The following is a 27,373-nucleotide window of genomic DNA, read 5'->3' as shown; positions in this document are numbered from 1 at the left end:
AATCTCCCGTTCCACCTCATCACCATGAGAATCTCCCGTTCCACCACATCACCATGAGAATCTCCCGTTCCACCTCATCACCATGAGAATCTCCCGTTCCACCTCATCACCATGAGAATCTCCCGTTCCACCTCATCATGATGAGAATCTCCCGTTCCAACTCATCACCATGAGAATCTCCCGTTCCACCTCATCACCATGAGAATCTCCCGTTCCAACTCATCACCATGAGAATCTTCCGTTCCAACTCATCACCATGAGAATCTCCCGTTCCAACTCATCACCATGAGAATCTCCCGTTCCACCTCATCACCATGAGAATCTCCCGTTCCACCTCATCACCATGAGAATCTCCCGTTCCACCTCATCACCATGAGAATCTCCCGTTCCACCTCATCACCATGAGAATCTCCCGTTCCACCTCATCACCATGAGAATCTCCCGTTCCACCTCATCACCATGAGAATCTCCCGTTCCACCTCATCATTATGGTGGAACGGGTTAAACCATGTCATGTTGGTACTAAGGGGTCAATTAACAGCCTCTTCTGCCCAACCTAAACCACCACAAAGCCCATGAGAGCGTCCCAGCAGTGGAATATGTTAGCAGATAATGTGTTAATTATCACTGCGGATCATAATAAACCCATCTATCATGGAACAGAGCTTCAGAAGAGTTTTGGTTTGATTCAGGAGAAAAGAGTCAGAATCATAGCTGAGTTTATATTAGCACCTTCTGCCAGAGGTGGTCTTAGTTTCCATCACGCATGTAGCTTTTCCTCAGAGACCTTTAGACCTCGGAGGAGATCCAGCGGACTGTCGCCATGTTGTACGTCGTGTTTTTACAGGAAGATACTGCAGCCTGCAGGCGTTGGATGAGTCACCACCAGTACATGCATGAAGTGAGAATAAAGAGGTGTTATGGCTCAAAGGTGATGAGGTTCAGCACAAAAGCAGCAGGATATTAAACGCTACATCCATCCCTTGTTTTGTCCAATTTGACCAAAATCACATAAATATGAGTCAGAACCACAGCTGGTCCAGTTTTAACCAACTTGAACGTGAATATTTGGTCTGAGCAGCCTTATTGAACCCTGTTGGCGAAGTTTACAGGATCAGTTCTTCAGGACCCTTAAAGGACATTTCTGCCTTTTGTTCCATCCCTCCATCAGACCCGTTGCCGCTAATCTTCAGCCCAGTTCTTGTGTCATGTGACACACCTCCACTCCCTGTCTCCCTTCCAATGCTATGTTTCCATGGAAACTGTTTCTGATCACAAACACAGGGATGCCCTGAAGTTAGGATCCTTTTTTGTGTTTTTAGCTTAAGTGATTATTTGTCTGCCAGAAGCTTTTCTCTCAGTCTGGTTGACCTGATTTTCTTCAGCCCCTCCTTGTTGTGGAGTCCCTCAGGGCTTGATACCGGGGCTACTGTTATTTTAACTTTACGTTCCCCCCCTTCTTTCTGTCATAGGAAATATTGGATTTCTTTCTGTAATTATGCAGATGACAGTTCTGATTATCCAAGAAAACCCAGAGAACTGCCGATTGAGACCACTTTAAAAGATTACAACAAAGTCTAGTTAAAAAAAACTGATTCTTCAAGTTGTCTGTTATGTATCAATTAAACATGGTTTAATCCATCAGGAAAATCCATCAGGTACCAGGACTGGACTAAATTCTGAGTGAAAACCCAGAAAATGTCCAAAGAAAAACTTTGAAAGATCTTCGGAAGGTCTGGAAAAAGCAAGATGATTTTACAACGGTCTGGCTGCTCGGGATAGAAAAGTGGAAAATGAGGGATGAATCGGGACGAAAACGCCTGAAAAGTTTCAGCAGATTTCTGAATGGCTGGTTTGACCACAGATCAGCTGGTTTTCAGCCCGTTTCAGCAGGTTTTCAGTTGAGCCAGTAGGAGATTCGTCTGGCTGCTGGTTTGACACATAAATAGCCGTCTTCAGACGTCATTGATCATCTTCCTGTTGGTTTTATTAAAAACCCAGAAGAATGAAAGCAGCAGGACTGATGATGATGATGATGACGATGATGATGATGTGCGTGATTAGCACTTGCATGTGTGGAAGCTGGTTTGTTTCTGGAGGCGGAGCTTGTCTCTGCCGGAGGACAAACTTCTGACAGCGATGCTGCGGCAGTGATGACGTCTCTTTTCTCTGATGCAGGAGGCGGTCTGGCAGAGATCACGCTGACCTTTGACAACGCCAGGGTGATGTACGGCTTCTGCAGCCTGAAGGAGCCGACCGCCGCTCTGCCACGATACATCCTCATCAACTGGGTGAGTCCCTGCGGCGGATCTAGAGGGGAGTTCATCGGGCAACACACACGGACGATATGCACTGTGGTAAAGGGTCACGGCACATTTTTAATTAAGCCGTTTATGTGTCAGAAATGTGCTGACGGGAAAACCACAGAGCAGGTTCGGCTGCAGCTTCCAGAATAATCCGTAAAGTCTCCGGAAGGAAATGTAGATGATGACACTGGAAGGACTTTCTTTCTGAAGGACCATGATGGTTTTTTTTAGAATAAATAACTTAATTCTGACCAACTTTCACAGATAAAGTCGTTTAGTTTCTCTGGTTTGCTTGAAGTTCATTTTGACCAAACAAGGCCTTTAAAGACGTGTTGCAGAGCTTTTCTCAGTGATTCGCTGCTATCATCGGCTAGTCCAGCATCTTTTACTTACATACCTGGACTCTGAGGTCCCTGCAGCCAGTAAAAGATGGTTTACTGGGACTGGTTTTACTGTTTTATCTAGTTAATCCCAATAAAAGCTTTAAAATGACGGCGTGACGAGACGTTGACAGCACTAGTTCTAACATCTACAGTTTTATAATGTCGAACATCGACTTGTGGTTGAGGTTGAATTGATCTCATTTTAAAACCAGTTGAAGACCAAATAACTTTGTCCTGACATGTAAAAAGTTTGTTCTTTACGTTGCTGGAAACCGAGCAGGAAAACTTCTCCACCATTTAACTCGTGCAGAAAAAGAAATACAGCAGGAAGAAATGAATAATTTGTGAAGCCAAGCTCATTCGTTCGCAGCAGGAATCTCCTCCAACGTGTCTTTTAAGAGCATTTGAGCACAGCTTGACTCCCTCTGAGACCCTCAAGATGAATGTTTTACTTTGTGAACCCGACAACAGCGGGGCTCCCAGGGGAAGCCGCAACGACCCGGTGTACATGAACATGGAGGTTTTTCTTCCCAGGACCGGAGCTGAAGAGGTGAATGAACGTGTTTGTGATTGTTAGACAGAAACAGGGAGACATTTGGTGGTTAAATGAGGCTCGGAGCCGAGCCATCATCATCCAACAGAGCAGCGTTTACAGCCAAAAGAGCACCAGACTGTGGCTAACTGGGCCAAACCAGGCTAAAGTAGGCCAAATCGCTTCCAAAAAACAGAATTAAAGTTCCTAAAATACATTCAGCAGGAAACATTCCAGCTGTTTTTCTCTCAGACAGATAAATTGTTATGAATGCTAATGAGATGGGGCCATTTTCCTCCGTGATTGGTGCTCCCTCTGTTGGCATTGTGCTGGTTTGAATGAGCTCTGATTACTGAAGTACATCCAGCCTGTCGTAATACAATAGCTCCAATAGCTGAATGCCACCATGGCCGCCCAGAAGTAGCCGGCGAGGGTAGAGCCGGGAGGAAACCGCCGCCACTTGGAAGATAATTAGTGATTTTTGGAGAGGAGAAGTCTAGGATGTCCTGCTGAACTGTTCTCCGCTGCTTTCATGTTTCTATGCTTCAGCTGATTTTCACCATTTTCTCTGTGGCAGGTAGGGGAAGACGTGCCGGATGCCAGGAAGTGTGCCTGCGCCAGCCATGTTGCCACCATCGCAGACTTCTTCCAGGTCAGAATAAACGCTGATGATAAAAAGCTGAAACTGTAACCACACATGGCGACAGTCAGGGTCCAATCAGACTGTAGAAAACACCGGAAACTTGGTTTCCATGTAAGATCTAAAGGCATCAACGTCATGTAGTGCAGCTGATGGGTTTATCATGAAACCACATCGATGGCTGTTCGTGGGCCATTTCCTGCTTTTCTGTGTTTTCTGGCTCATCTGCAGTGATAAAGGCGATGAAAAGGTTTGCACAAGTTAAGTAAGCTAGCCGGGTATAGCATAAGGCTAGCAGCTGATTGAGGCTGTTGCGCAATCCTAAACATGGAACTACTGGAACTGGAACTACTTTTTACCTCGCCAACAGGATGGCAGAGGTTGTGTTTCTGTTTTTTAGCAACGTTACTGGACAACTGGACGGGTGTTGATGATGCGTTTCTGAGGACGGGTCTTGTTCTAATGTAGTTTCCATTAAATGTTGGGAGTGATCAGCATCTGGAGCAGGAATGATGTGAAGGATTCTTCCTCATTGTGAGATAGAACCATTTTCAGTATATCAGCATAAAACTCCACAATAAATGGTGAGAAAATCCAGGAGAAGTTCCCAACAGGTTTTCCAAGATATCAAAGGTAGATGTGGATCCCAGAAACATTCTAGATACTACCATCCAGAACAGGAACAACATTCTACATACTACCATCAAGAACAGGAACAACATTCTAGATACTGCCATCCAGAACAGGAACAACATTCTAGATACTACCATCCAGAACAGGAACAACATTCTACATACTACCATCCAGAACAGGAACAACATTCTACATACTACCATCCAGAACAGGAACAACATTCTACATACTACCATCCAGAACAGGAACAACATTCTAGATACTGCCATCCAGAACAGGAACAACATTCTACATACTACCATCCAGAACAGGAACAACATTCTACATACTACCATCCAGAACAGGAACAACATTCTACATACTACCATCCAGAACAGGAACAACATTCTAGATACTACCATCCAGAACAGGAACAACATTCTAGATACTACCATCCAGAACAGGAACAACATTCTAGATACTGCCATCTAGAACAGGAACAACATTCTAGATACTGCCATCCAGAACAGGAACAACATTCTAGATACTACCATCCAGAACAGGAACAACATTCTAGATACTGCCATCTAGAACAGGAACAACATTCTAGATACTGCCATCTAGAACAGGAACAACATTCTAGATACTGCCATCCAGAACAGGAACAACATCCTGCATAGCTGCATGGTAGTATCCAGAACAGGAACAACGTTCTGGATACGACCATCCAGAACAGGAACAACATTCTGGATACTGCCATCCAGAACAGGAACAACATTCTGGATACTGCCATCCAGAACAGGAACAACATTCTGGATACTGCCATCCAGAACAGGAACAACATTCTAGATACTACCATCCAGAACAGGAACAACATTCTAGATACTACCATCCAGAACAGGAACAACATCCTGCATGGTAGTATCCAGAACAGGAACGTTCTGGATACGACCATCCAGAACAGGAACAACATTCTGGATACTGCCATCCAGAACAGGAACAACATTCTGGATACTGCCATCCAGAACAGGAACAACATTCTAGATACTACCATCCAGAACAGGAACAACATTCTGGATACTGCCATCCAGAACAGGAACAACATTCTAGATACTGCCATCCAGAACAGGAACAACATTCTAGATACTGCCATCCAGAACAGGAACAAAATTCTAGATACTGCCATCTAGAACAGGAACAACATTCTAGATACTGCCATCCAGAACAGGAACAACATCCTGCATAGCTGCATGGTAGTATCCAGAACAGGAACGTTCTGGATACGACCATCCAGAACAGGAACAACATTCTGGATACTGCCATCTAGAACAGGAACAACATTCTAGATACTACCATCCAGAACAGGAACAACATCCTGCATAGCTGCATGGTAGTATCCAGAACAGGAACGTTCTGGATATGACCATCCAGAACAGGAACAACATTCTGGATACTGCCATCCAGAACAGGAACAACATTCTGGATACTGCCATCCAGAACAGGAACAACATTCTAGATACTACCATCCAGAACAGGAACAACATTCTGGATACTGCCATCCAGAACAGGAACAACATTCTAGATACTGCCATCCAGAACAGGAACAACATTCTAGATACTGCCATCTAGAACAGGAACAACATTCTAGATACTGCCATCTAGAACAGGAACAACATTCTAGATACTGCCATCTAGAACAGGAACAACATTCTAGATACTGCCATCCAGAACAGGAACAACATCCTGCATAGCTGCATGGTAGTATCCAGAACAGGAACGTTCTGGATATGACCATCCAGAACAGGAACAACATTCTAGATACTGCCATCTAGAACAGGAACAACATTCTAGATACTGCCATCCATAACAGGAACAACATTCTGGATACTGCCATCCAGAACAGGAACAACATTCTAGATACTACCATCCAGAACAGGAACAACATCCTGCATGGTAGTATCCAGAACAGGAACGTTCTGGATACGACCATCCAGAACAGGAACAACATTCTGGATACTGCCATCCAGAACAGGAACAACATTCTAGATACTACCATCCAGAACAGGAACAACATTCTGGATACTGCCATCCAGAGCAGGAACAACATTCTGGATACTGCCATCTAGAACAGGAACAACATTCTAGATACTGCCATCCAGAACAGGAACAACATTCTGGATACTGCCATCCAGAGCAGGAACAACATTCTAGATACTGCCATCTAGAACAGGAACAACATTCTAGATACTGCCATCCAGAAAAGGAACAACATTCTAGATACTACCATCCAGAACAGGAACAACATTCTGGATACTGCCATCCAGAGCAGGAACAACATTCTAGATACTGCCATCTAGAACAGGAACAACATTCTAGATACTGCCATCTAGAACAGGAACAACATTCTAGATACTGCCATCCAGAAAAGGAACAACATTCTAGATACTGCCATCTAGAACAGGAACAACATTCTAGATACTGTCATCTAGAACAGGAACAACATTCTAGATACTGCCATCCAGAACAGGAACAACATCCTTCATAGCTGCATGGTAGTATCCAGAACAGGAACGTTCTGGATACGACCATCCAGAACAGGAACAACATTCTGGATACTGCCATCCAGAACAGGAACAACATTCTGGATACTGCCATCCAGAACAGGAACAACATTCTAGATACGACCATCCAGAACAGGAACAAGATTCTGGATAATACCATCCAGAACAGAATTTTTGATTCCACGTTAATTCCACTTTAAACGATCAAAAGTTGAACATATAAACGCGAAACTCCGAATGGAAAAGTCAATTTGCAATTAAACTTAATTCCGAAGTAATTGGCTGGTTTACTTGCATTTCGAATCCAAACTGTTTACTTCCTCTGTCGCGTAAACTTTTATCCTAAGTTTATTCCGATCATTCTGTTCATGTTCGTTACCTTGTCCCGTCCTGATGATGCATATATTCCGTACGCTGTTTTGCGTCCCGTCTTCGGTACTTTATCTTCCTTCTCAGCTGCTGAAAAAAGTGAAGTAGTAAGCTTGTGTCGAGGCGCTGTTTCAAAATTATAATTAAAATTGCGGCGAAACTGGTTCTTTTTATGTAGTTTCACCTTGTTATGATCGAAAAGCAGGAAGCGAACTTTATTTTCGGTAGACGTAAGTACGTCATGTCCACCGTCTGTCCAATCAGAACACTTCCTAACCTGCCGATGTAAGGGCGAATAAAGTAAGAACGTCTTTCCCGGTAAACCCCAATTTGGAATTATTATTTCCATGTAAAGTCGTTCGAGAATATGTTAATTTGGAATTATTTAATTCCCAAACATTAATTTAGAATAAAAATAAAAAACATCATGTAAACGTGCAAATGTCGGCCAGAACATCCGATAGAAATGAGCTGTGGGCTGGAGGTCTGCAGTCTCAGTGTTTTTCTGGTTTATGTGTTAAATGCAGTGCTACTTGAGGGCCCAAGATCAGTTATATCACTATCCAGTTTTTACATTCAGCTTTGCCCAAGCGCACAGAGATGGTGGTATTTACTAATTGTTCCTCAATTTTTAGACTGGGTTTGTCTCAGATTGGTGAAGCTCTGTCTGTTTTTCCACCTGAGAGACTCTGCCTCTCTGAAATGCTCCTTTTACAGCCAGTCTGTTACTGACGTGCTGCCACTTAAACCAGTTAGTTACTAAATGCTCCTCCAGTTATTTTATGGGACTGTGTCAGCTGATGCCATGTGTCAGACACATGGCATCTTGCATACAGCAGGATACAGCATCAATAAATTAATAGATTAATGCTTTGAATGCATCTCACAAGTTTTAAGAGCCAACAATGTGATTAAAAGTTAAATAAAGGAGAGTTGGGACACCATCATCAAACAAAAAGGATAAAATGTCAGAAATAAATCATAATCATAAGCAGCCATTTCCCCTCAGTTATAAAGTGGCTGAGATTTATTCAGAGGAGAGATGGAGGTGAGGAGTAGGGATCATTGAAAGCGGTTGCTTTTACAATGGATGGCTTTATGAGTTGGTTAGTGATGCAATTAACCAGGCAACCGGGGCATAACCTGACCCGCGGGACCCCAGTCCCAACGCAGGGCTCTGCTTCGAGGTCCATTCAAGTGATGGAAGCACGATCCTGAGTGTGTGCGTCCCTAAAAGGGTTATTTAAAACCTGATGAAGTCGACGCTGTGTGGGAGAGAATACTGCCACTTAGAATAATGACACTCCATCTCACACTCAGTCTTCAGCTGCTGGAATAAAGTTATAAATAAAACATCACCTCTGCTTTAATCGCAGTCTTTTTATCTACTCTACAAACCCAGAAATACTCTCAGTACAGGTGTGAAAACACCGCTTAGTATGACGCACTCGCTCTGAGCTTTCAGCACTCAGATTACTTATAGAAGATGCTGTTCGTCTCACACACACACACACACACATTACGTCCTCCTCTTTCATCCTCCTCCAGGTTCTAATGTGATCAGGCTGCTTTTCCAGCGACGGTTTGATGAAAACGTTTAAACACTGAACATGACAGTTTACAGAATTTCCCAGACAATTCACCCTGTGTGGGGTTACAGATGGACACGACCGTTAGCTTCACCGCGTTGCCGTCATCAAATCAAACCACAGACTGTAGATAAAAGTTACGTCACCCGTAGGTTTGTGAAGAGCTGAACTGAAGCTCGGTGGGCGGTTTCCACCGTCGCCATCTTGGCAGCGTCACGCGTGCCGTCACTTCCAGAAAATACAAAAATGGGCAAAATGGTGAAGCTGAGAGGGGGGCTGTGAATTGGGGGGGAGAAGGTAGGCAGGGGGGGTGGGGAGGGAGGAAGGCAGGTTGAAGCTAAGGTGCGCTGTTAGCTGGATAAAAACCAACACTGTGCTACACTCTGCCTTCTTGCAGCCAGTCATCGGATGTTTGTCAATAGCTGCGTTGCCATGACAACTTTTGGCTAAATAAAAGTGATATTTCTACAATTCCAACTAACTACAATTGTGATTTGGAGGTGTTTCCATTGAAATCATAACCATTGAAATTTTACGAGAACTGTGACTTTTGCTAGGTTGCCAGGTAAGCAGGTTGCCAGTTTGCCAGGTTGACAGTTTGCCAGTTTGCCACGTTGCCAGTTTGCCAGGTGGCGAGTTTGCCAATTTCCAGTTTGTCAGGTTGCCAGGTACCCAGCTTGCCAGGTAACCAGTTTGTTAGGTAACACGTTTGCCAGTTTGTCAGGTAGCAAGGTTGCCAGATTCCCATGTAACCAATTTGCCAGATAACCAGTTTGTCAGAAAACTAGTTTGTCTGGTTACCAGTTTGTCCGCTAGCCAGGTTTCCAGGTAACCAGTTTGCCAGGTCGCCAGATTGCCATGTAACCAGTTTGCCTGGTCACCAGGTTGCCAGGTGGCCAGGTTGCCAGGTAACCAGTTTTCCAGGTAGCCAGTTAGCATAAGTAGCCAGGTAGCATAGTTCAGGGTTTTCCACTTGCTGTGGGGGATTTTCCACGGCTTTTCAAAGCCCTTCTCCCTTATTTACCTTTGTAATTCAATGAAAACTCTACATTTCACTGTTGTTTGTTGTCAAGGATGGTGGTTGTATTTCTGTCTTCAATCATTTGTAAAAAGATTTCATTCTCCCCCTTCCGCCCATACTTACAGCTCCATCTTTACTATAAATAATCTGATCACATGACTCCCGTGTCACGCCCGGGGAACAACCACATGATTAACGTATAAAAACATTTTCAGTAATATTTCACAGGTTGTTTGGAATATAGGAATTTCCATTACAAGTTTTTTATAGCGATATTTTATTGTTCGATATTAGGGTAAACGGAAACAAAGCTATTCAAAAGGACACACACCTCATTATGCAGAATTTTAAGATGAAACAGCATCTAAACAGATCATTTATAAGGAATAATAAAATTTACCCTCACTCTTCACACACAGTTGTCATGAACCTGACCTATTAAACCTAAAATAATAAATTTTTGTACCAGGCTGGAAACATGTTTATTCCTGTTGTAAACCTGTTTATTTCTGCTGTGAAGTTGGTCTTTTTACATGGGACTCTATGGGGAATGACTGTCTTTTGGAGCCTCTAGTGGACGAAGCGGGAACTGCAGGTTTTGGCTTCACTTTTAACTGCCAGAGTTGCTTTTATCACACACAGAAACTTCTTTATGAACAAACACACTGCCTGGCCAAAGGAAATATGGCCACCTGGAGGAAACTAAGCTAACAGGTCGAAGCCTTGTGTGGACCATTCTCAGCTTTCATAAAAGATAAACAAAGCAGGTGTTCTGCCACTGGCTCTCTAGTTATTCCTGTTGAAAAAATCATGGCTCATTGATGCCTTTGAAAGGAAAAAAATAGTTTAAATTTAAGAGTTTTCTCAATTTTTTTCAACAAGTACTTCTGCTTAGATTATCATTTTAACAAACAGCAAGACTTTTATATTTTGCTACTTATCAGTACTAAATCAGTTTACGTAGAAAACAGCCTTTGTAGATGTAAATATTCCTCCCCTCTGTCTCTCCAGGGGGTGGAGGTCATCATCAACGCCAGCAGTCTGGAAGACATCGACCCAATGGCCATCGGGCAGCGACTCACCAACGGGACAGCAACGGTGGCGAGCCCCGTCCTGAGCCGTCTGAAAACCAGAGATGAGGAGCACGGAGATGTGGTACGAGGAAACTTCCCCCCATGAGCGTTTAATCCCCTTACAGGCAACTGAAGAAATCTGATCTGTCTCCTGATGCAGGGCACCGTGTACCAGAAGACCAACGCAGAGGTGGAGATGAAGAAAATCAATAGAGAGGAGTTTTGGGAAAAGGCCAAGGTATGTGTGGAGGAGGGAGTGAAAGCAAAACTCAGAGAAGGAGAAGATATGAAGCAAAACATGAGCAGAAATAGTTTCTTCCTGAGAAATATGTTGTTTTGTTCTGATTATGGTAAGAAAAACATGAATTCTGCAGAGTCGGGGCTGACGGTGAGGTGGGTTTAACTCTGAATGCGTGCTTTTATTCTGCAGGTTTACGGACTCAAGCATTACTTAGTTTGTAATAAAGTTCAGGAAAAACCATCTTAGTGGGTCAGAAATGGAATATTAAAGCAGAACCTGCAGAAAACAAACGCATGCATGAGTGTGCAAAGGCAATAACCCCCAGCTGCAGCCTGCAGAATGGCCAGGCTACCTGGCCGTTGCCAGGTGGCCAGGTGGCCAGGTTGCCAGGTGGCCAGGTTGCCAGGTGGCCAGGTGGCCAGGTTGCCAGGTTGCCAGGTGGCCAGGTGGCCAGGTTGCCAGGTGGCCAGGTTGCCAGGTGGTCAGGTTGCCAGGTAGCCAGGTAGCCAGTTTGCCAGGTAGCCAGGTTGCCAGTTTGCCAGGTGGTCAGGTGGCCAGGTTGCCAGGTGGTCAGGTGGTCAGGTGGCCAGGTGGTCAGGTGGTCAGGTGGCCAGGTTGCCAGGTGGCCAGGTTGCCAGGTGGTCAGGTTGCCAGGTAGCCAGTTAGTATAAGTAGCTAGGTAGCGTAGTTCAGGGTTTTCCCACTCGCTGTTGTGGATTTTCCACGGCCAGACTTTTTTGCGATATCAATCAGCATTAGTCGGGTTTCCTGAAGGTCTTTTTAGGGTTTTCTTAGGACAAACCGAGCCGTCACATTTTAAAGTTTTGTAAATATGTCATTTCTGCATAACCATGGAAATCCAGACAGACTTGAGGGAAAACAGGTGGATGTAAAATAACAGCATCCCCAGTATGTAACCCTGGGGGACTCCACCACAAGTCAGGACAGTCAGCTGATACAGGCTGGTAGCAAAGTATCTGCCAGACCAGAAAGACTTGAAGCAAAAAGAAGGATCTGGATTAAAAGAACCGGTGTTGTATCGACTTAGAGCAGAAAACTTAGAACCAGTTTTAAACTGGATCTTTAGCTTCATCCCGTCACAAAGACACATTGTTTGTTCCTGTTTCTTTAAGAAGCAGCAAAGATCAGAAAGTCTGACAGAAAACAGCATTAAAGCAGCAACAAGGCGGTTCCCTGTTAGCTGGACACTTATCTGGGCATGGAGGCAGAAACTGGACACGTGATTCCAACACCGCTCACATGATTCCAATGTAAAAACCCCCACATTAAAGCTGGAAGTGTTTGTTTCAGATCTATGGCGGTGGTGTGTAGAAGCCAGGAGATGAGTGTTGTGTTGAAGTCCTGACTGTATGTAGAGATGAGATACTTGATGTCGTATTGATTTAAGCTGAAGTGAAGCTGAAGCCGAGTGGATGTGAGGAACAAAGTCAGCGGTTGCTTCGTCTTCCGGCTGACACGTTCAGAGTAACATCTGACAGGATGGTTCATGGAGCTGCAAGTTCTTCATGACGTCCTCAGCTGCCGGAGACGCTCGCCGTTTCTCAGGATGCAAAGCTGATTCGCTTACCTTTTCATCCCGTTTGCCCGCTCTCCAGCGTGAAGAGGAGATGAGGAAGGAGGAGGAGAGGAAGAAGGCTGCGGAGGAGAGGCAGCGCTTCGAAGAGGAGCGGATGGAGCTGGAGAGGAAGGAGCAGGAGAACCGAGAGAAGAGGTACCGCGAGAGGGAGCGGCAGATCGAGGAGCACAGGTGAGATAAAGGAAATAAAATGAACAAACATGACGTCTGACTGCAGTATGAACCAACCTTGAGGCGAGCTGCATGTGTTTGACGGTTTCCTGACTGGTTCCTGCATGACGTTGCTCCAGGCCTTCGCTGCACATACAGAACACCTGTTCTCCATCTTTCCCTGTGTTTTCCCTCCATCGCTGTCACAACAGTCCTTTCTGACATGATTCCTTCGCTGTTTGAAGGTTAATGACGTGGTTTGATCCAGAAGGTGGAGGTGTGGAGCTTCCTGTCGTCTCGTCATGCCAGTTTGTGCTGGGAGTTGTGCATCCAGCTGCAGGAACGTTTACATGCTTCTCCCTCTGTGTTTGTGTGAACAGGAAGAAGCTGCAGGAGGAAGAGGAGGCCAGAGAAAGGTTGCAGAGTCAGACCACCATAGTGAGTGTTTACATTTCAGCTTGTTGAGTCATCGATCACACTGAATGAAACCCGTTTCTGTACGGCGGCTCTGGCAGAAAATCCTCATCTGACTCTTTATTAACTCGTTTATCATGAACACACAAAGCAACGATGCTAAACAAAAAGACTAAAACTCGTGTTTCCTGGAGCAGAAAGGATGCAGGAATTATTATGAAGGGTCTTAATCCCAACAGTTTCTCATATTTAGGATTAAATGTTGGATAATTAAATACCTGTAAACACAAAGTGTGATAAAGTGATGAACCTACATTAGGCTGGTCTGACAGCATGTGGTCTACAGAACAAGAATTTTGGAGCATCGTCTGAAAAACCTTGCTGTGTGGATCAGGAAGCTGTTTTGATCTCTTCACTTCCGTCTTCAATCAGGTCCTCAGCTCTGCTCCAAGCTGCGCTACATAAATATTTTCCTCCTTAAACTTTCATCCTGGAAAATAATTTACCAAACATCATCAGCTGCTTTGTCATGAACGTTTGCTAAAGATGAACTATATTATAACTATATGATCTATAACAGCGATATTATTAAAACCAGCTTGAAAACAATCATTAAAATTAAATATAAAGCGACAAAATATGAGACAATAATAATTTTAATAACTCCACGTTAAACCTCAAATTATTTAACATTTCATGTATCTGCAGTCGTTTCTCCAGGTTTTTCTCACCATGAAACAGTCTGCTGCGTCGTCCCGGTGTCCACATGAAGCCTCTTTGTAATGATGATGATGATGACGACATGTCTTTCTAAATGACAACTCATTTACATCTTTTGTTTTGGTGTTTTCCTCCTCAGGCTACAGAAGCGAGCATTGAAGACCTGAACCTGAACAAGAAGGAGTCTGAAGTGGAGGTCAGTGTGATGACAGATGATCAGAAAACAGCAGAAACTAAAACAGCAGCTGAGACGTTGGTGTTCCAGCTTTTTCCACGTTTCTTTTAAAGGCGGTGGCAGAGTTGGAAAAAAAAAGGAAAGGATTTAGAAAATTATAAATAATTTATTTTTCTTTAAACAAAAAAATAGAATGAAGGTGGATCATTTTGTATTTGTTCCAGTTAACAAAAAACCAACAAAACACCTGAAAGTGGTCAAAACATCATTTCATCCCGTCTCTCACCACCTGACACGGATTTCCAACAAAATAAAAAAAACACTACTCCCGGACGTGACATAAATTACCTGTCTTCCCTCACCGTTCTCACACTCATCAAAAAGCTAATAACAAACTTTAAATAAAAATCTCTCTGTGTAACATAACCTAATATACTAAAATATAACAGTTGGCTAACAGTAGCATGCTACTGGCTGATGCTAGCTGACCTGCTAACAATCTTCCATTATAAAAGTTTAACATGTTGGAAGTCACTATAGGCTAACAGTAGCATGCTATTGACTGATGCTAGCTGACCTGCTAAAAATCTTCCATTATAAAAGTTTAATATATTGGAAGACTTTGTCGGCTAACAGTAGCATGCTACTGGCTGGTGCTAGCTGACCTGCTAACAATCTTCCATTATAAAAGTTTAACATGTTGGAAGTCACTATAGGCTAACAGTAGCATGCTATTGACTGATGCTAGCTGACCTGCTAACAATCTTCCATTATAAAAGTTTAACATATTGGAAGACATTGTCGGCTAACAGTAGCATGCTAATGGCTGATGTTAGCTGACCTGCTAACAAACTTCCCAACATTATAACCAGAAGTGTGAAGGAGAAGTTTTTGCAACAAGAAAAGTTTTACTCTAAAACATCTCAGATTACATTTATTTGTTGTTTATTTGCAATTTTTTATTGACTCTTGTAAAGAATATTTCGGAAACGTAAATCTTTCCTCCTCATTTATTTTATTTTTTCAAACATACAATAAAAAGTCTCTTTTGAACATTTAGTCTAATTTGTTTCCAGATATGATCCTAAAACTGGTATTTTAAAGTTGTGAAAATAAAATAAATGTTAGTTATTCAGTCTGTTGTTTATTTGTCAGGAAGCCAAGGCCATCATCGCTCAGAGGTCGGGAAACCCTCGAGAGTTTTTCAAGCAGAAGGAGAGAGCCATGACCATCAGCGTCGACACCTCGCCCGTCTCCATCCACCGGACTGGTAAACACTTTAAACTCACTCCCAGGTTTACTGACACATTCAACCTGAAAGGAAATGAACAGGAGGGAATATTTCTGGAACAGCAAATGTTTCCCATAAAAACCTTTCAGCTCGTTTTTACGTCCGGTCTTAAAACAGGTCTGGACAGGAAACGGTTCTTATCTACATCCTGTTGAACAGAATAATCAGCCAATAGCTGAAGAGATTTCCCCAAACAGGAGTTTCCAGGTTTTCCAGTTTGTATTTTATTTTCTGAAGCTTCAGATTTGCTCTTTTTCCATTTAACTCCTGAATTTGTGGAAACAAAAGCTCGAAAACAACCTGCTCCTGCTGTTTTCTTACCGACTGCAGCTGGAAATCCCCGACCCAGCCGCAGGGTCGACCACAGGCCGGCGGCAGAAATGTTGGATCACCTGAAGATTTTCATGTTTTCACCGCTACTGCAACTCATCAGACTTTTATCTTTAGTTTGCTTGAAAAGATGCTGCGTGTCGTCTGTGTGCAGAGTTGTAGTGTTTGTCAGCTGACCGACGTTAAATTTTATGTCCACCATCAGATTATAAACTGAGCACAAACAGAAGGAAAATTGGGTTTGAATGATTATTTCTCCTTTTTAATTTCCCAGCTGGTGAAAAATCTCACTTTTGTCTTTAATTGTAGAAAAAATACAAAGCAAATGAACTCTTCTGGCCACTTTTGGCAGTTTTAGCATCTGGAAATGATGAGAAATTACACAAAGGGTCGATATTCTGTATGTTAAGTGATGTTTGTTGGAAGAGACTAAAACGAGACTATTGGAGGAATTTTGGCTCATGTTTAGCTGTGTTGTTGGTTCCACAGGTTCTACCTGGTTGTAAAGGTGAGTAATGAGGTTTTCTATCCATGACACACCGCAGACTGGGAATATTAAACGGGAGAAATGACCAAACCAAATGTTCTTCATGTCTGATGGGACCAGATCTCATGCCAAGCAGGTAAACCACCAGAACAAAGTGTCCGTTTTCTATGTGGAGAAAACAGAATAAAAGGCAGATTTCCTGCTTCGTGGCCACTTCGATGAGCCTCTTTGTTTGGGTGAAAGAAGCTTCAATGTGTGTTGAACTGCATGCTGTCTGCAGTCGGCATGTTTAAAACCACACTAACCACTTTTTTCTGTCTTTTTCCTCTTTTCTTGCTCCTTCCTTTATTCCATCTCCGCTCCTCTTTATGTTCCCATCCTCCTGCTCTAATCACTTACTCTTCTGATCATTGGTTTTGGTTTTACATTTCTTCTTCGTGGGTTTTCCACCGGACACGCCGCCTCTCCCACAATCCTCCCTCTGAGACCGGACCTCTTTACTTCCTGTCTGCCTTCCTTCTGTGCCGTCACACTCCTCTGTCCTGGTCCGTCGCTTCGTGTCCATGTGTTTTTATTTGGTGTGTGTGTGTCCTCGTGTTGGGTTGTGTGTGGCCGCTGTGTGTCGTCCTGACCGCCAGGCCGCTTGGACAGCCCGTTCTTGAGGCAGCAGCACAGTCCCAGCAGCCCCAGTATGACTCCCCCGCTTCGGGGCGCGTCGCCCCTGCGCACGCCGCCGTCGCCGCACACACGGCCAGCCGCTGCAGCCGGTAGGTAAACAGCAGAAGAAGAAGGGAAGCATCTCCCCCCAGACTTCAACCCCTCCACAGATGTAGGCGCTGGAAGCAAAGACCAGATGAGAATCGTGGAAGATGAAACTGTTGGAGATTAATTAGTCTCTCAGGACTCTGAGCGCTAAAACTCCATTTTTTATCGTCTTCTTCACATAATTCCTGTCCTCATGTTTCTGCCTTTGGGTAGTTTTCTGATTACTTCTCCAAAGCAAAATGATATTTCCAGACTTCTTCAGACCCCAGACCTTCAGACAGACAGACCCCAGACCTGATCCAGATCTGAGAATATGTTGCATAAATGCATGAAAAGTCAGTTTCATCACATCATATCGTATCAGAGCCAAACATTAGACCTGGACCCGTAAACCCTGGACATCTCACCTTTCATCCCAGAAGCTTCCTCAGCTCCCATTAGCTGCTTTTCCATTACATCTAGAATAGCAGAAAATCTAAATATTGCAGTAAAAAAACTGGTTTAAAACGTTTTTACACTCTCAGACGTGTCCATATAGAAGTATTTCGCAAAGTGTGTTGGAAACACTTCGCATTTACACATCACTTGAGGTTATGTGGGGGGGGGCGTAGAGATGGCATGGTATGAATGGATGGAGAAAAAAGAAAAATATAACCTGCCCTGCAAGGGACTGGCGACATGTCCAGGGTACAGGCGGCCCTCGGATTACACAGTGCACGACTTGCGTCATTTCGGCTTTACGACACTAATTAAATAAATGTAAATGGAAAAAATAGAGCGAGCTTCGAAGTTATGAGTTTCCATAAAAGCTCTTACGTGTGATTTGGAAGCTCAGACAACGCTTTAGTACGCGTATATTTATTTTGATATCTATTTTAAATGCCTGTACTGTTTTTCCATTAATATGATGTATAATACGTGTATTTAGATAGTTATTTACTGATTAAGAGGGTATTTAAGGGTAAAAATCCAACTTTTGCCGAATTTCGGGTTACGCGGCGGTGTAGGAACAAAACTCGATCGTAAGCCGAGGACCGCCTGTATACCCCGCCTTTCACCCAATGACTGCTGGGATTGACTCCTGCTTTCCCACGACCCTCAATTATAAGAAGCGGTTAGGAAAATGGATTAGATGGAAATATAACCTCCATCTTTGACAGCATTCCTCAGTGACGATTTTATCCTATATCGCGAAACAAGACTTTAGCAGAATTACAGCTAATGCGCCAAACACCATTCAGTGGAAACATCTGCAAATCGCAGTTGTACTGTGTTAGAGATTCTAGCGTTTTGCTTTTATTTACAAAAAAACTGATGGAAATGCAATGATTGAAGTTCAAGGGATTGGGACATAGAGACTCATCGATCACTTTATCAGGTCCACCTTCGAGTATAGTAATCATAAAAAATTTTCTTCATATTGACATGATAGCATCACACAGTTGCTGCAGATTTGGTCATTGAGGGATGGACATGGTCAGCAACAATACTCAGGTAGACCATGGTGGTTAAACCAAGTCATGTTGGTATAAGGGGCCCAAAGTGAGACATAAAAATACCCCCTGATGCATTGATCCTGATGGCAGGATGGATCCATGTCTTCATGATGTTTCCAGCAGATTCTGATCCTATCATGTGAATGTGGAGCTGAAATGGAGACTCGTAAGACAAACCACCTTACCACATTCAGAGTCACTTGAATTTCCTTTCTTCCTCAGTTTAAACTAAAGAAAATCATCTTCACCATGTCAGCATGACCAAATGTGTTGAGTTGCTGCCATGTGATTGGCCAATCAGATCTTTGTGTTAACAAGTGATTGAATAGGTGGACTTGATAAAGTGACCAGTTAGTGCTTATGTACTAGTTAAAAAGACTATTTTAAATTTAATACAGCACAAACAAATTAAAGCCCAGAAAGTCATTTCTCTACATTAATCCATTATGAAAAGCAAAGTAATGAACTACTTGCAAGTCATCGACCCAAGAAAAATCCTCAACTGAGTCTGAAAACCCGATGTAACATCATCTTAACGTGGGAAGAAGCAAAACAAAACAAGCCGTTGGCTTCCTTTTTGTCTCATTGGATCATAAACCGGGATATATTACAAATTTTAAATTTTAACTGTAAACAAAGTTTATACATAATGTGTGCATAATCCTGAACAAGTATGAAGTGATGATCTTAAAGTTTAAAAATAAAATAATTTACTAGTAACTAGTAAATATTTTGTGCCACAGAAATGATTTAAGTATATTGTATCATCAGGACACCATGGCAACTGGTATAATTCTAATTTAAAGTGACCTGAAGATGACCTGAAATAGTTAAACAAAATTAGCTTTAGGGACAGTAGCATCTGTAATTTTATGACATTTATTTATGACTAAATCGCGCGTCCATATCAAACGTTTTTGTTAGTTTATTCAAACATGTCCACCGTAACGTGTGACTTTAGTGGGTGCTTTAAAGTTCCATACTTTTGCATTTATTTTACCACCAACAATGTTAACAGCAGCTTTACACAAGCATCATGCTAGCCTTTATGCTAACAAATGCATTTCACATGCCTTCTTTAACATTTATGCTATCAGTAGCATTTTTAAGCATCCTGTTAGCACTGTTGCTAACAACATTTCATAAACCTCTTGTTAGCACAAATGTTAACAGCAGCTTTCCACATCATCCTGTTAGTATTTATGCTAATAAAGGCATTTCATATGCCTCCTGTAATATTTATGCCAACAGCAGCTTTCAGTAAACATCCTGTTAGCACTGATGCTAACAACATTTCATAAGCCTCTTGTTAGGATTGATGCAAACAGCAGCTTTTCACAAGTATCCTGTAAGTATTTATGCTTATAAAGGTATTTCATATGCCTCCTGTAACATTTATGCCAACAGCAGCTTTTAGTAAACATCCACTTAGCACTTATGCTAACAACATTTCATAAGCCTCTTGTTAGCATTGATGCAAACAGCAGCTTTTCACAAGCATCTTGGTGCCATTAACGTCAACAATAGCAATTCATTGACCACCTATTAGCACTTATGCTAACAGCATTTTTCAAACCTCCTGTTTATATATGCAAACTTCCGCCTTTTTCACAAGCATCTTGGTTGCATTTATGCAAAAATCAGCCTTTCACAAACTTCATGTTAGCATCTATGCTAACAGCAGAATCTCTGAAATGTCAAATTCTTGATTCTAACAACAGCTTTTTGCACACCTCCTGTTACCTTTGATCCTAACAGCAGCACCTAAGCATCTTGAAAGCATGGATGCTAAAAGCAGCATTTCACAAACCTCCTGTTAGCTTTCATGCTAACAGAAGCACCCCACAAGCCTCAGTGACACCTAAAATGGCCATCAGGGCAGTAAACCTTATAACTGTTTGTGTATTTGTGTGTCGTAGACGCTGACTCTGTTGTGACGCTTCAGATGTTGTCCAGTCATTTTCTGATGTTAAATTCTTTTTGTTAATGTCTCCGTTTTATGGGTTTGAGGATTTTAGCAAAGAGCAACCAGTAATAACTTGTTTTTTCCCTTTCCTTCTCTGGTTTTTTTCTGTTTTCTTTTCTTTTCTTTTCTTTTCTTTTCTTTTAAAATCTCACATCTGTGATCCTGGACTACATCACCAATCTGTAAACACACTATAAAAACACACTCCTGCTGCCTTTAATCTTGACCAACCAACCAACCTGTGAGTGATTGTGAATTTATCTAAATGTGTGAGGTTTTCAGTCGATATTACATTTCATTGAATATTAATCTTTACCTTCAGTTTCTGTGGAAATGTATGTGGTTGTGTGTAGCTGTCAGGTTGAAGATCATAATAGGGGTTTTGTATGATTTAACTAGTAAACTGCAAACAAATGAATACTGTTGCGCCGTTTCCAGATAGCTTCATACAGTCATGGAGAAAATAAAGTCCTCCCTCTAAAGCATCGTGGCATTATAAGAAAACAATTGTCTGGTCTTTACCAGGTTATGGTATTATTTATTAAACAAAAACTTGATTCTTTTGTTATTAATCTGCTGATGTTAGCCATGCTTGAGCTATTGGACTGATGGACTCAAATTTTACTTGAGAATACTTTAGTATCCAGAGTCCAGCAGAACAAGCCCAGATCATCATCCTTCCACCACCATGCTTGACCGTTTGCATGAGGTGTTTATACTGATATTCTGTACAAACATGTCCACTGTGGTCTGGTCTGTCCAATGGACATTGTTCCAGCAGCCTTGTGCAACTTTGCCAATGTAGGGTGTGCGGCCATGTTGTTTTTCTCCTGCTGTTCTACTCTATCAGTCTTTTTCTAGCTGGACTCTCGTGAACTTTAACATTTAACATGCAAACTGAGGCCTGGAGAGTCTGGCATGTTGATCTGATGTTCGGATGTTGGACTGAACTTGCAGGGACATCCACTCCCAGCATGTCCATGTGGTGCCCATAAGGGTTTCATTTGGGCTGTAGATTAGGGTCCCATATGGCTTTGTTCGCCGTTTCCACTGTTGCCTCACCTGTGTTTGCCCATATTGGCTTCATGTTGGTTCTGACTTGTTTTCAGATGGGGCCCATTTAGCCAGCCCACATGGATCCGCATGCCCACTTACATCCCTTATGGGACTCATACAGGCCACATAGGCGCCATATATTGAGGGGCAGTGTATCTAAAATTGCTGGGACCTGCAAGCCCGTGCTAACTTTAGCCCAGATTTAACCCTTACGGGCCCCACCTGGACATGCTGGCTCGGATATGGGGCGTCTTCAAGTGGGCCCCAGTTGAAACTCGGTCAGAACCGACCTGAAACTCCCGTGGAAACTGCACACAAACCCACATAGGACACTGATCTGCACTCCAGATTTAACCCTTATAAGCCCCACATGGACGTGCTGGCTTGGCTCCTGAGAAAATTTATAGTTTTCTTTAATGAAAAACTGCACTTTCTGTGGAACGATGGACTCCAGTTAGTTGGGAAATTACCTTATAGCCCTTCTTAGGTTGAGAGGGCAGCAACAGTCGCTCCTCAAAAGCTATGTTCACACTGCAGCTCAACTGGGATTTTTTGCCTACAAGCAAACCTAATTTTTCTTTTAATCTAACCCAGGCCACTTTATACTGGGTGCCAAATTGGATACATATTGCATTTGGACTTCGGTTGGCAGCGGTAATGCAGCGCCATAAATTTGTTTACAATTGTCCTAAAACACCAGAAGATGAAGAAAACCATGAAACCATTTTTGGTGTTCTTTAGTTCTTCTGCGTTTTCTTCTGGTGCTTTTCCTTTGGCAGTTTCCGTGTCATCACCTTCCTGTTCCTTTTCTTCTCTGTTTTTTTCCTTTCACTGATTGTGTGCCAGCTATACAGCTCAACACTGCCCCCGTGATTTCCAGTGGTATTGCACCAGTTTCTGCGTAAACGGACAGATAGCTAAGCCTCTTGAAAACAACACGGGACACAGACGAAACTGTCCCATCTGTTCACATATCCATCTTCTGCGTCAAGCATAAAGTGACCTTAATGCCGCATTTAATCTAACTTGAATGTCGCAGAAGTGATACAAAAGTCACAATTTTGTGGTGCCAGAGGCAGAATGTTGCAGCTTCTTATCATTTTATATATCCATTGGGGATCATTTATTTGAATACTCCCCCATAACCGTGCTGCAAGCAGGGGTGCATGTTGGACCTACGCAGACTTATGTGGAGGATACGGCAGTAACCAACCTAACGCAGATGCTGCAACAGTGATGAAGGTTACATTGAAACGATAATGTTAACAACCAGGCACAAAAATAAGATCTGAGACCTGCTGTGTGAACTTAGGAAAACAAACGTACCGTCGGAGTTCCTGTAGAAACAGTAAAGTCTGATGTTTTCGCACACAGACTGTGTTTTGAATCTGCATAAATTATGGCGCCAGTGTCATGTGCTGTTTTCTATCCTGTTTTTAACTCACATAACCTGATGTGGACCAGATGATTCTTTTCTTTAATTATGTCTAATAATTATTATATTATGTATTACTAAGAATGTATGTCTAATGTATCTTTAATGATTATGTTATGCATCATATTGTTATGTATGATCATTCATGGTAGATAAAAACCTTCTGATCAAAAGAAGTGTATTTTGTTTATTTATGTAATCATTTTTTTTTGTGGGCTTTAAGCTTTCTTGGACAAAACTACCATTTAAAGCAGAAGTCTACACTTAAGAGGCTTTATTATGCATCAGCTGTATGAAAATCAGTGCTTTAAAAGGCTTGATATCATAGATATCTTTACATTTGGAACCCTCCTCATCTAATTTAGTGATACACCATTAAAGATGCAAAAACTATGAATAATGTTAGAAGCCTTCTGGAAAAAGTGCATCAGTGATGTAAGTTACACATAGAGATCGTGCAGACCACCCTTTATGATCTTCCATAGGTTATATTGCATGATTATGTGTGCATTTTTCTGGATGGAGGCAAAATATGGTGACATACAAGAAAAGAAGTTCCAGTTAAATCCAGTCTTTAGTAATAACAGGAAGAAATCTCAACTGGTTCCTAAATATGGTTGTGTATTTGTTAATTAACCCTTAAAACTCCACCAGAACTTCTGCACTTCTGAGCGCCGCCGCTTTAATGGTTGATAGTTCCTCAGGGACGGTGGTGTGTAACTCTGTGGGGTAAACTGATGGACGTCTGATCCTTCAGGTGGTCTACGGACGTTTTCCAGGCATTTACATCCCTTCCGGGAGGTTTACAGTCCAGAGACACAATCTAGTGTTTATTCAGACACTCTACTCTGGTAAATCCACAATGATTCCCAATAACACTTTTATCTGTCCCATTTTCCTAGTTTTTAATAAAGTTTTTAAATTCTGGATATATTAAGAATCAAATAATTCAGAATGAAAGTATTCTCCGTCAGGTTTACATGGAAGTAGTATTTCTGAGTCGAGGTTTGGAAAACACATTTAATCAACTTCATTAATTCCACTTAAGACCTGGTGGCTGGGAAGGGTTCTGATTGGACAAGTGGCGGACGTGAGGTGTTTACATTCACTGGAAGAAAACAAAGAAAACAAGCTCATGTTTTTCCTTCTTTTCTTTTCGGCCACAACATGGAAGATCTCATAGTTAATTCCATTTCTTCTAAAGTTCCATTTTTGCTGCTTTATGTGTGTAAATAGCTCAAACTTCCATGAGATTTTTATGTTGTCGTGGATGTTAAGTCAGTTCCACTAGTGGGCAGCGCTGAGTTCAGAGATAACCGTCAGGTTTTGACACCAGTTGATAGTGGTATCGCACCACTATAAAGTCATTTACAACCGTTCGAAAACACCAGAAGAAGAATAAAACCAAGTTTTTTGCTGTTCGCCACTGCTTCTGCATCGTCTTCTTCCTGTTCCTCTTCTTCTTCTTCAAAGCCATCGCAATGCGTAAAGCAGAATGAAAATATACACGATAAAGGAATTATTCAATATGGTTTTAAAAATCAGAATAAACCAGCCACTTACTTTGGATTTAAGTTTCATTTGGAACTGTCATTATCATGCAGAATTAGGTTGTTTTAAATCCTTTTAAATAGGATTTCTTTTTTATTCTGAATTAAAGGGAAAACATGTAACCATGGCCTAGATTGGTGAGAGACCTGGAAATGATGATGAAGACACTTCCTGTCAAACTTTCCACCAATCGGAGAGCATAAATGAATAGTAATGTCCAATCAAGGGCAGCCAAAGATCAACAAAAGCAGAAAATAAATGATCCTCTTTGGCTGGAATAAAGCAGAGAAGATGATTCTGCTGCAGATGAGGTGGTTTCGTGAGGATAGCCGGCAGATAGTAGCAGGAATAAGTGGAAATGAGGAAAAATCATTAATCCCACCAGAGTGTTGTAAGACTCTAGCAGGAACCACGCCATGAAAACATTTTAAAGGTTTGCTGGAGTTTTAAGGGTTAAATAAACGTTCTGTGATGAAGTAAAGTCAGAGAACCAACCAGAACCTGCTGAGCTGTTTTGTTTCATTACATTGTCCATCATGTGTGAAACACCTGAAAAGGAGCATGAAATTATCGGAGAAAAGTTTGTTTTTTTTGTTAAAAAGATTGTTTCGTCGTGACGATGTTCATTTGTGTTGTTCATGTCATATCTGGAGCAGTTTGTTGATGGTATATAAAGGAATGAATTACCGTCTGAGACATCCTGGATGGCTGTTATTGTCTCCACTGCTAAACTGACCTGTCTTGATTTGCTTCACCTTTCCAGGAAAATAACTTTTTATCTCCTCTACTGCTGTTATTTTAACCTGACAGACATTACTATCTGAAACTCTTCATTCCAGGCCAGATTCTCATTATTCTGTACAACAACCCATCTGTTAATGAAAAAGCTTCATTTAAAGAAAACTTTAATAGATCAGTGAATATAATTGTAAATATATTCCATAAAATTGCACCTGGATATGGTAGCCTGTTGATGTTTGAGGCTAATTGTATGTTTGATCATTTTGGTTACATAAGAGTTCATTTAGCAAACTCCAAAAATGTGCTACCATCTTAATATATGTGAAAAATACTTAACTTGGCAGATATTTGACTATAATCAATTAAAATGATCTGTTCATGCTGTGGAATAATTATGCTCAGTAAGATTTCATGAAACAAGAAAAAATATCTTGACTTAAGAAATGTGGAAAAATATCCAAAACAAGTTGGATATTCATGTAAAAACCACTCAAAACCAGCCTGTTAATGCTTCGTTTCAGTGTTGATTTGAGGAAAAAATAAATCGATGATACCAGTTTGATAACTGCTATTCATAATCTTTTTTTTTTCTAAATTAAAAATAAATACCTATACAAAATAGATCATTTTACAAATTCTGCTCTTTCCATGTTTATTTCTCTCAAACAGATCTTGAACGTTTTTTTGGTAGAGTCTAAGAATAAAGAATTGGTGAGACAGTTTTTGCAGTGCATAGACCTCCAGCTGGCGTAAAATGCAACTGATGACACTTTATCTAAACCTTTAAGGTCAGACGTAAGTAAAAATCAGGAGAAAATGTACATTTTTTGGACCTTTATCAAAATCTGAAACACAATTTATTGCCATGTGATATGTCAAAATTATTCCAGTGCATATTGTGTTCTTATTGTATCCACCAGGGGGCAGAAGACAAGTATCAGATTGTGCACAACAGGGTTTCTCGCAAAGTTTTTTTTAAAAAAAGTGATGCAAAATATGTCAGAATATATAGGTATAAAATATGTCGCGTTGGGCTCTAAAGGGTTAAAAATATTTGTTATAAATTTACTGTTTAGTTCAGCAGGTATCCAATCCAGATTAGAAGAATCCAGAAGAGCCAGAAGACATCAGATTGTGTACAACATGGTTTCTAGCAAAGTTTTTTTTTTTAAATCATAATTTAATGTAAAAGGTCTCAGAGACTGTATCATATATGATACGTATGACATTAAAGAACAGACTGATACTGCAGTGATGCTCAACATGGTACCGCTATCATGCAACCATTGGAGATGGTTAAATACACTTCCTGTAACTTACAGCCCTTTAAATTTTACATACTTTTTCATTGCTGATTTGTAAAATAATGTTTTATTCAAATATGACTAATAAAACTGTCTATGGTTTTGGACAACATTTTTTTTTTATTGCATTTCTTTGTTTAAAATGTTGCTTTCAGTTGCATGAATGATAATAACAGGATGAAGGAAAAAGAGCAAAACAAATTTTAGCAACTTAACAAAAAAAGCTGCAGAAGTAAGAAAAAAAGAAAAACAAGCAAACAAAAAACCATTTGCAGTGAAGATACAAGGAACAGGAGCTACATGGCACTATATACAACTATAGACCAATATAAAATATTAACTGTGGGAAATAAACTCATATTAATCCTAGTTTTGATCAGAAAAGTGAGACCTGGTGTTTAGAAAGTACAGGAACACAATGAACAATGATGTTCAATTAGCTTGGCTAAACGTCAAACAGGAGTTAATCAGATACAGTAAAAGTAATTAAACCAAATCCAACTTATCTACAAGATAAAAAACAAACAAATAGATGTTCGTCATCGATCAGCTTTAGTGTGATCAGGCT

The 27,373-nt window shown here is 41.5% G+C and overlaps 1 protein-coding gene across 1 annotated transcript in view; it reads left to right on the top strand.

Annotated features, from left to right (window-relative positions):
- The window catches only part of dbn1 (drebrin 1), a 127,846-nt gene that overhangs the window by 95,002 nt on the left and 5,471 nt on the right, over positions 1-27,373 (top strand). The window contains exons 3-10 of the mRNA XM_079248319.1: positions 2,179-2,291; positions 3,799-3,873; positions 11,025-11,168; positions 11,247-11,324; positions 12,944-13,095; positions 13,455-13,512; positions 14,348-14,404; positions 15,539-15,653. Of these exons, the coding sequence (XP_079104445.1) occupies positions 2,179-2,291; positions 3,799-3,873; positions 11,025-11,168; positions 11,247-11,324; positions 12,944-13,095; positions 13,455-13,512; positions 14,348-14,404; positions 15,539-15,653 (792 nt within the window). The remainder of the gene's footprint in view (positions 1-2,178; positions 2,292-3,798; positions 3,874-11,024; positions 11,169-11,246; positions 11,325-12,943; positions 13,096-13,454; positions 13,513-14,347; positions 14,405-15,538; positions 15,654-27,373) is intronic.

This window comes from Telmatherina bonti (genome assembly GCF_933228915.1).
Source record: "Telmatherina bonti genome assembly, chromosome: 10".
Classification (NCBI taxonomy): Eukaryota; Metazoa; Chordata; class Actinopteri; order Atheriniformes; family Telmatherinidae; genus Telmatherina; species Telmatherina bonti.
This window is presented reverse-complemented; position numbering and strand designations above follow the sequence as displayed.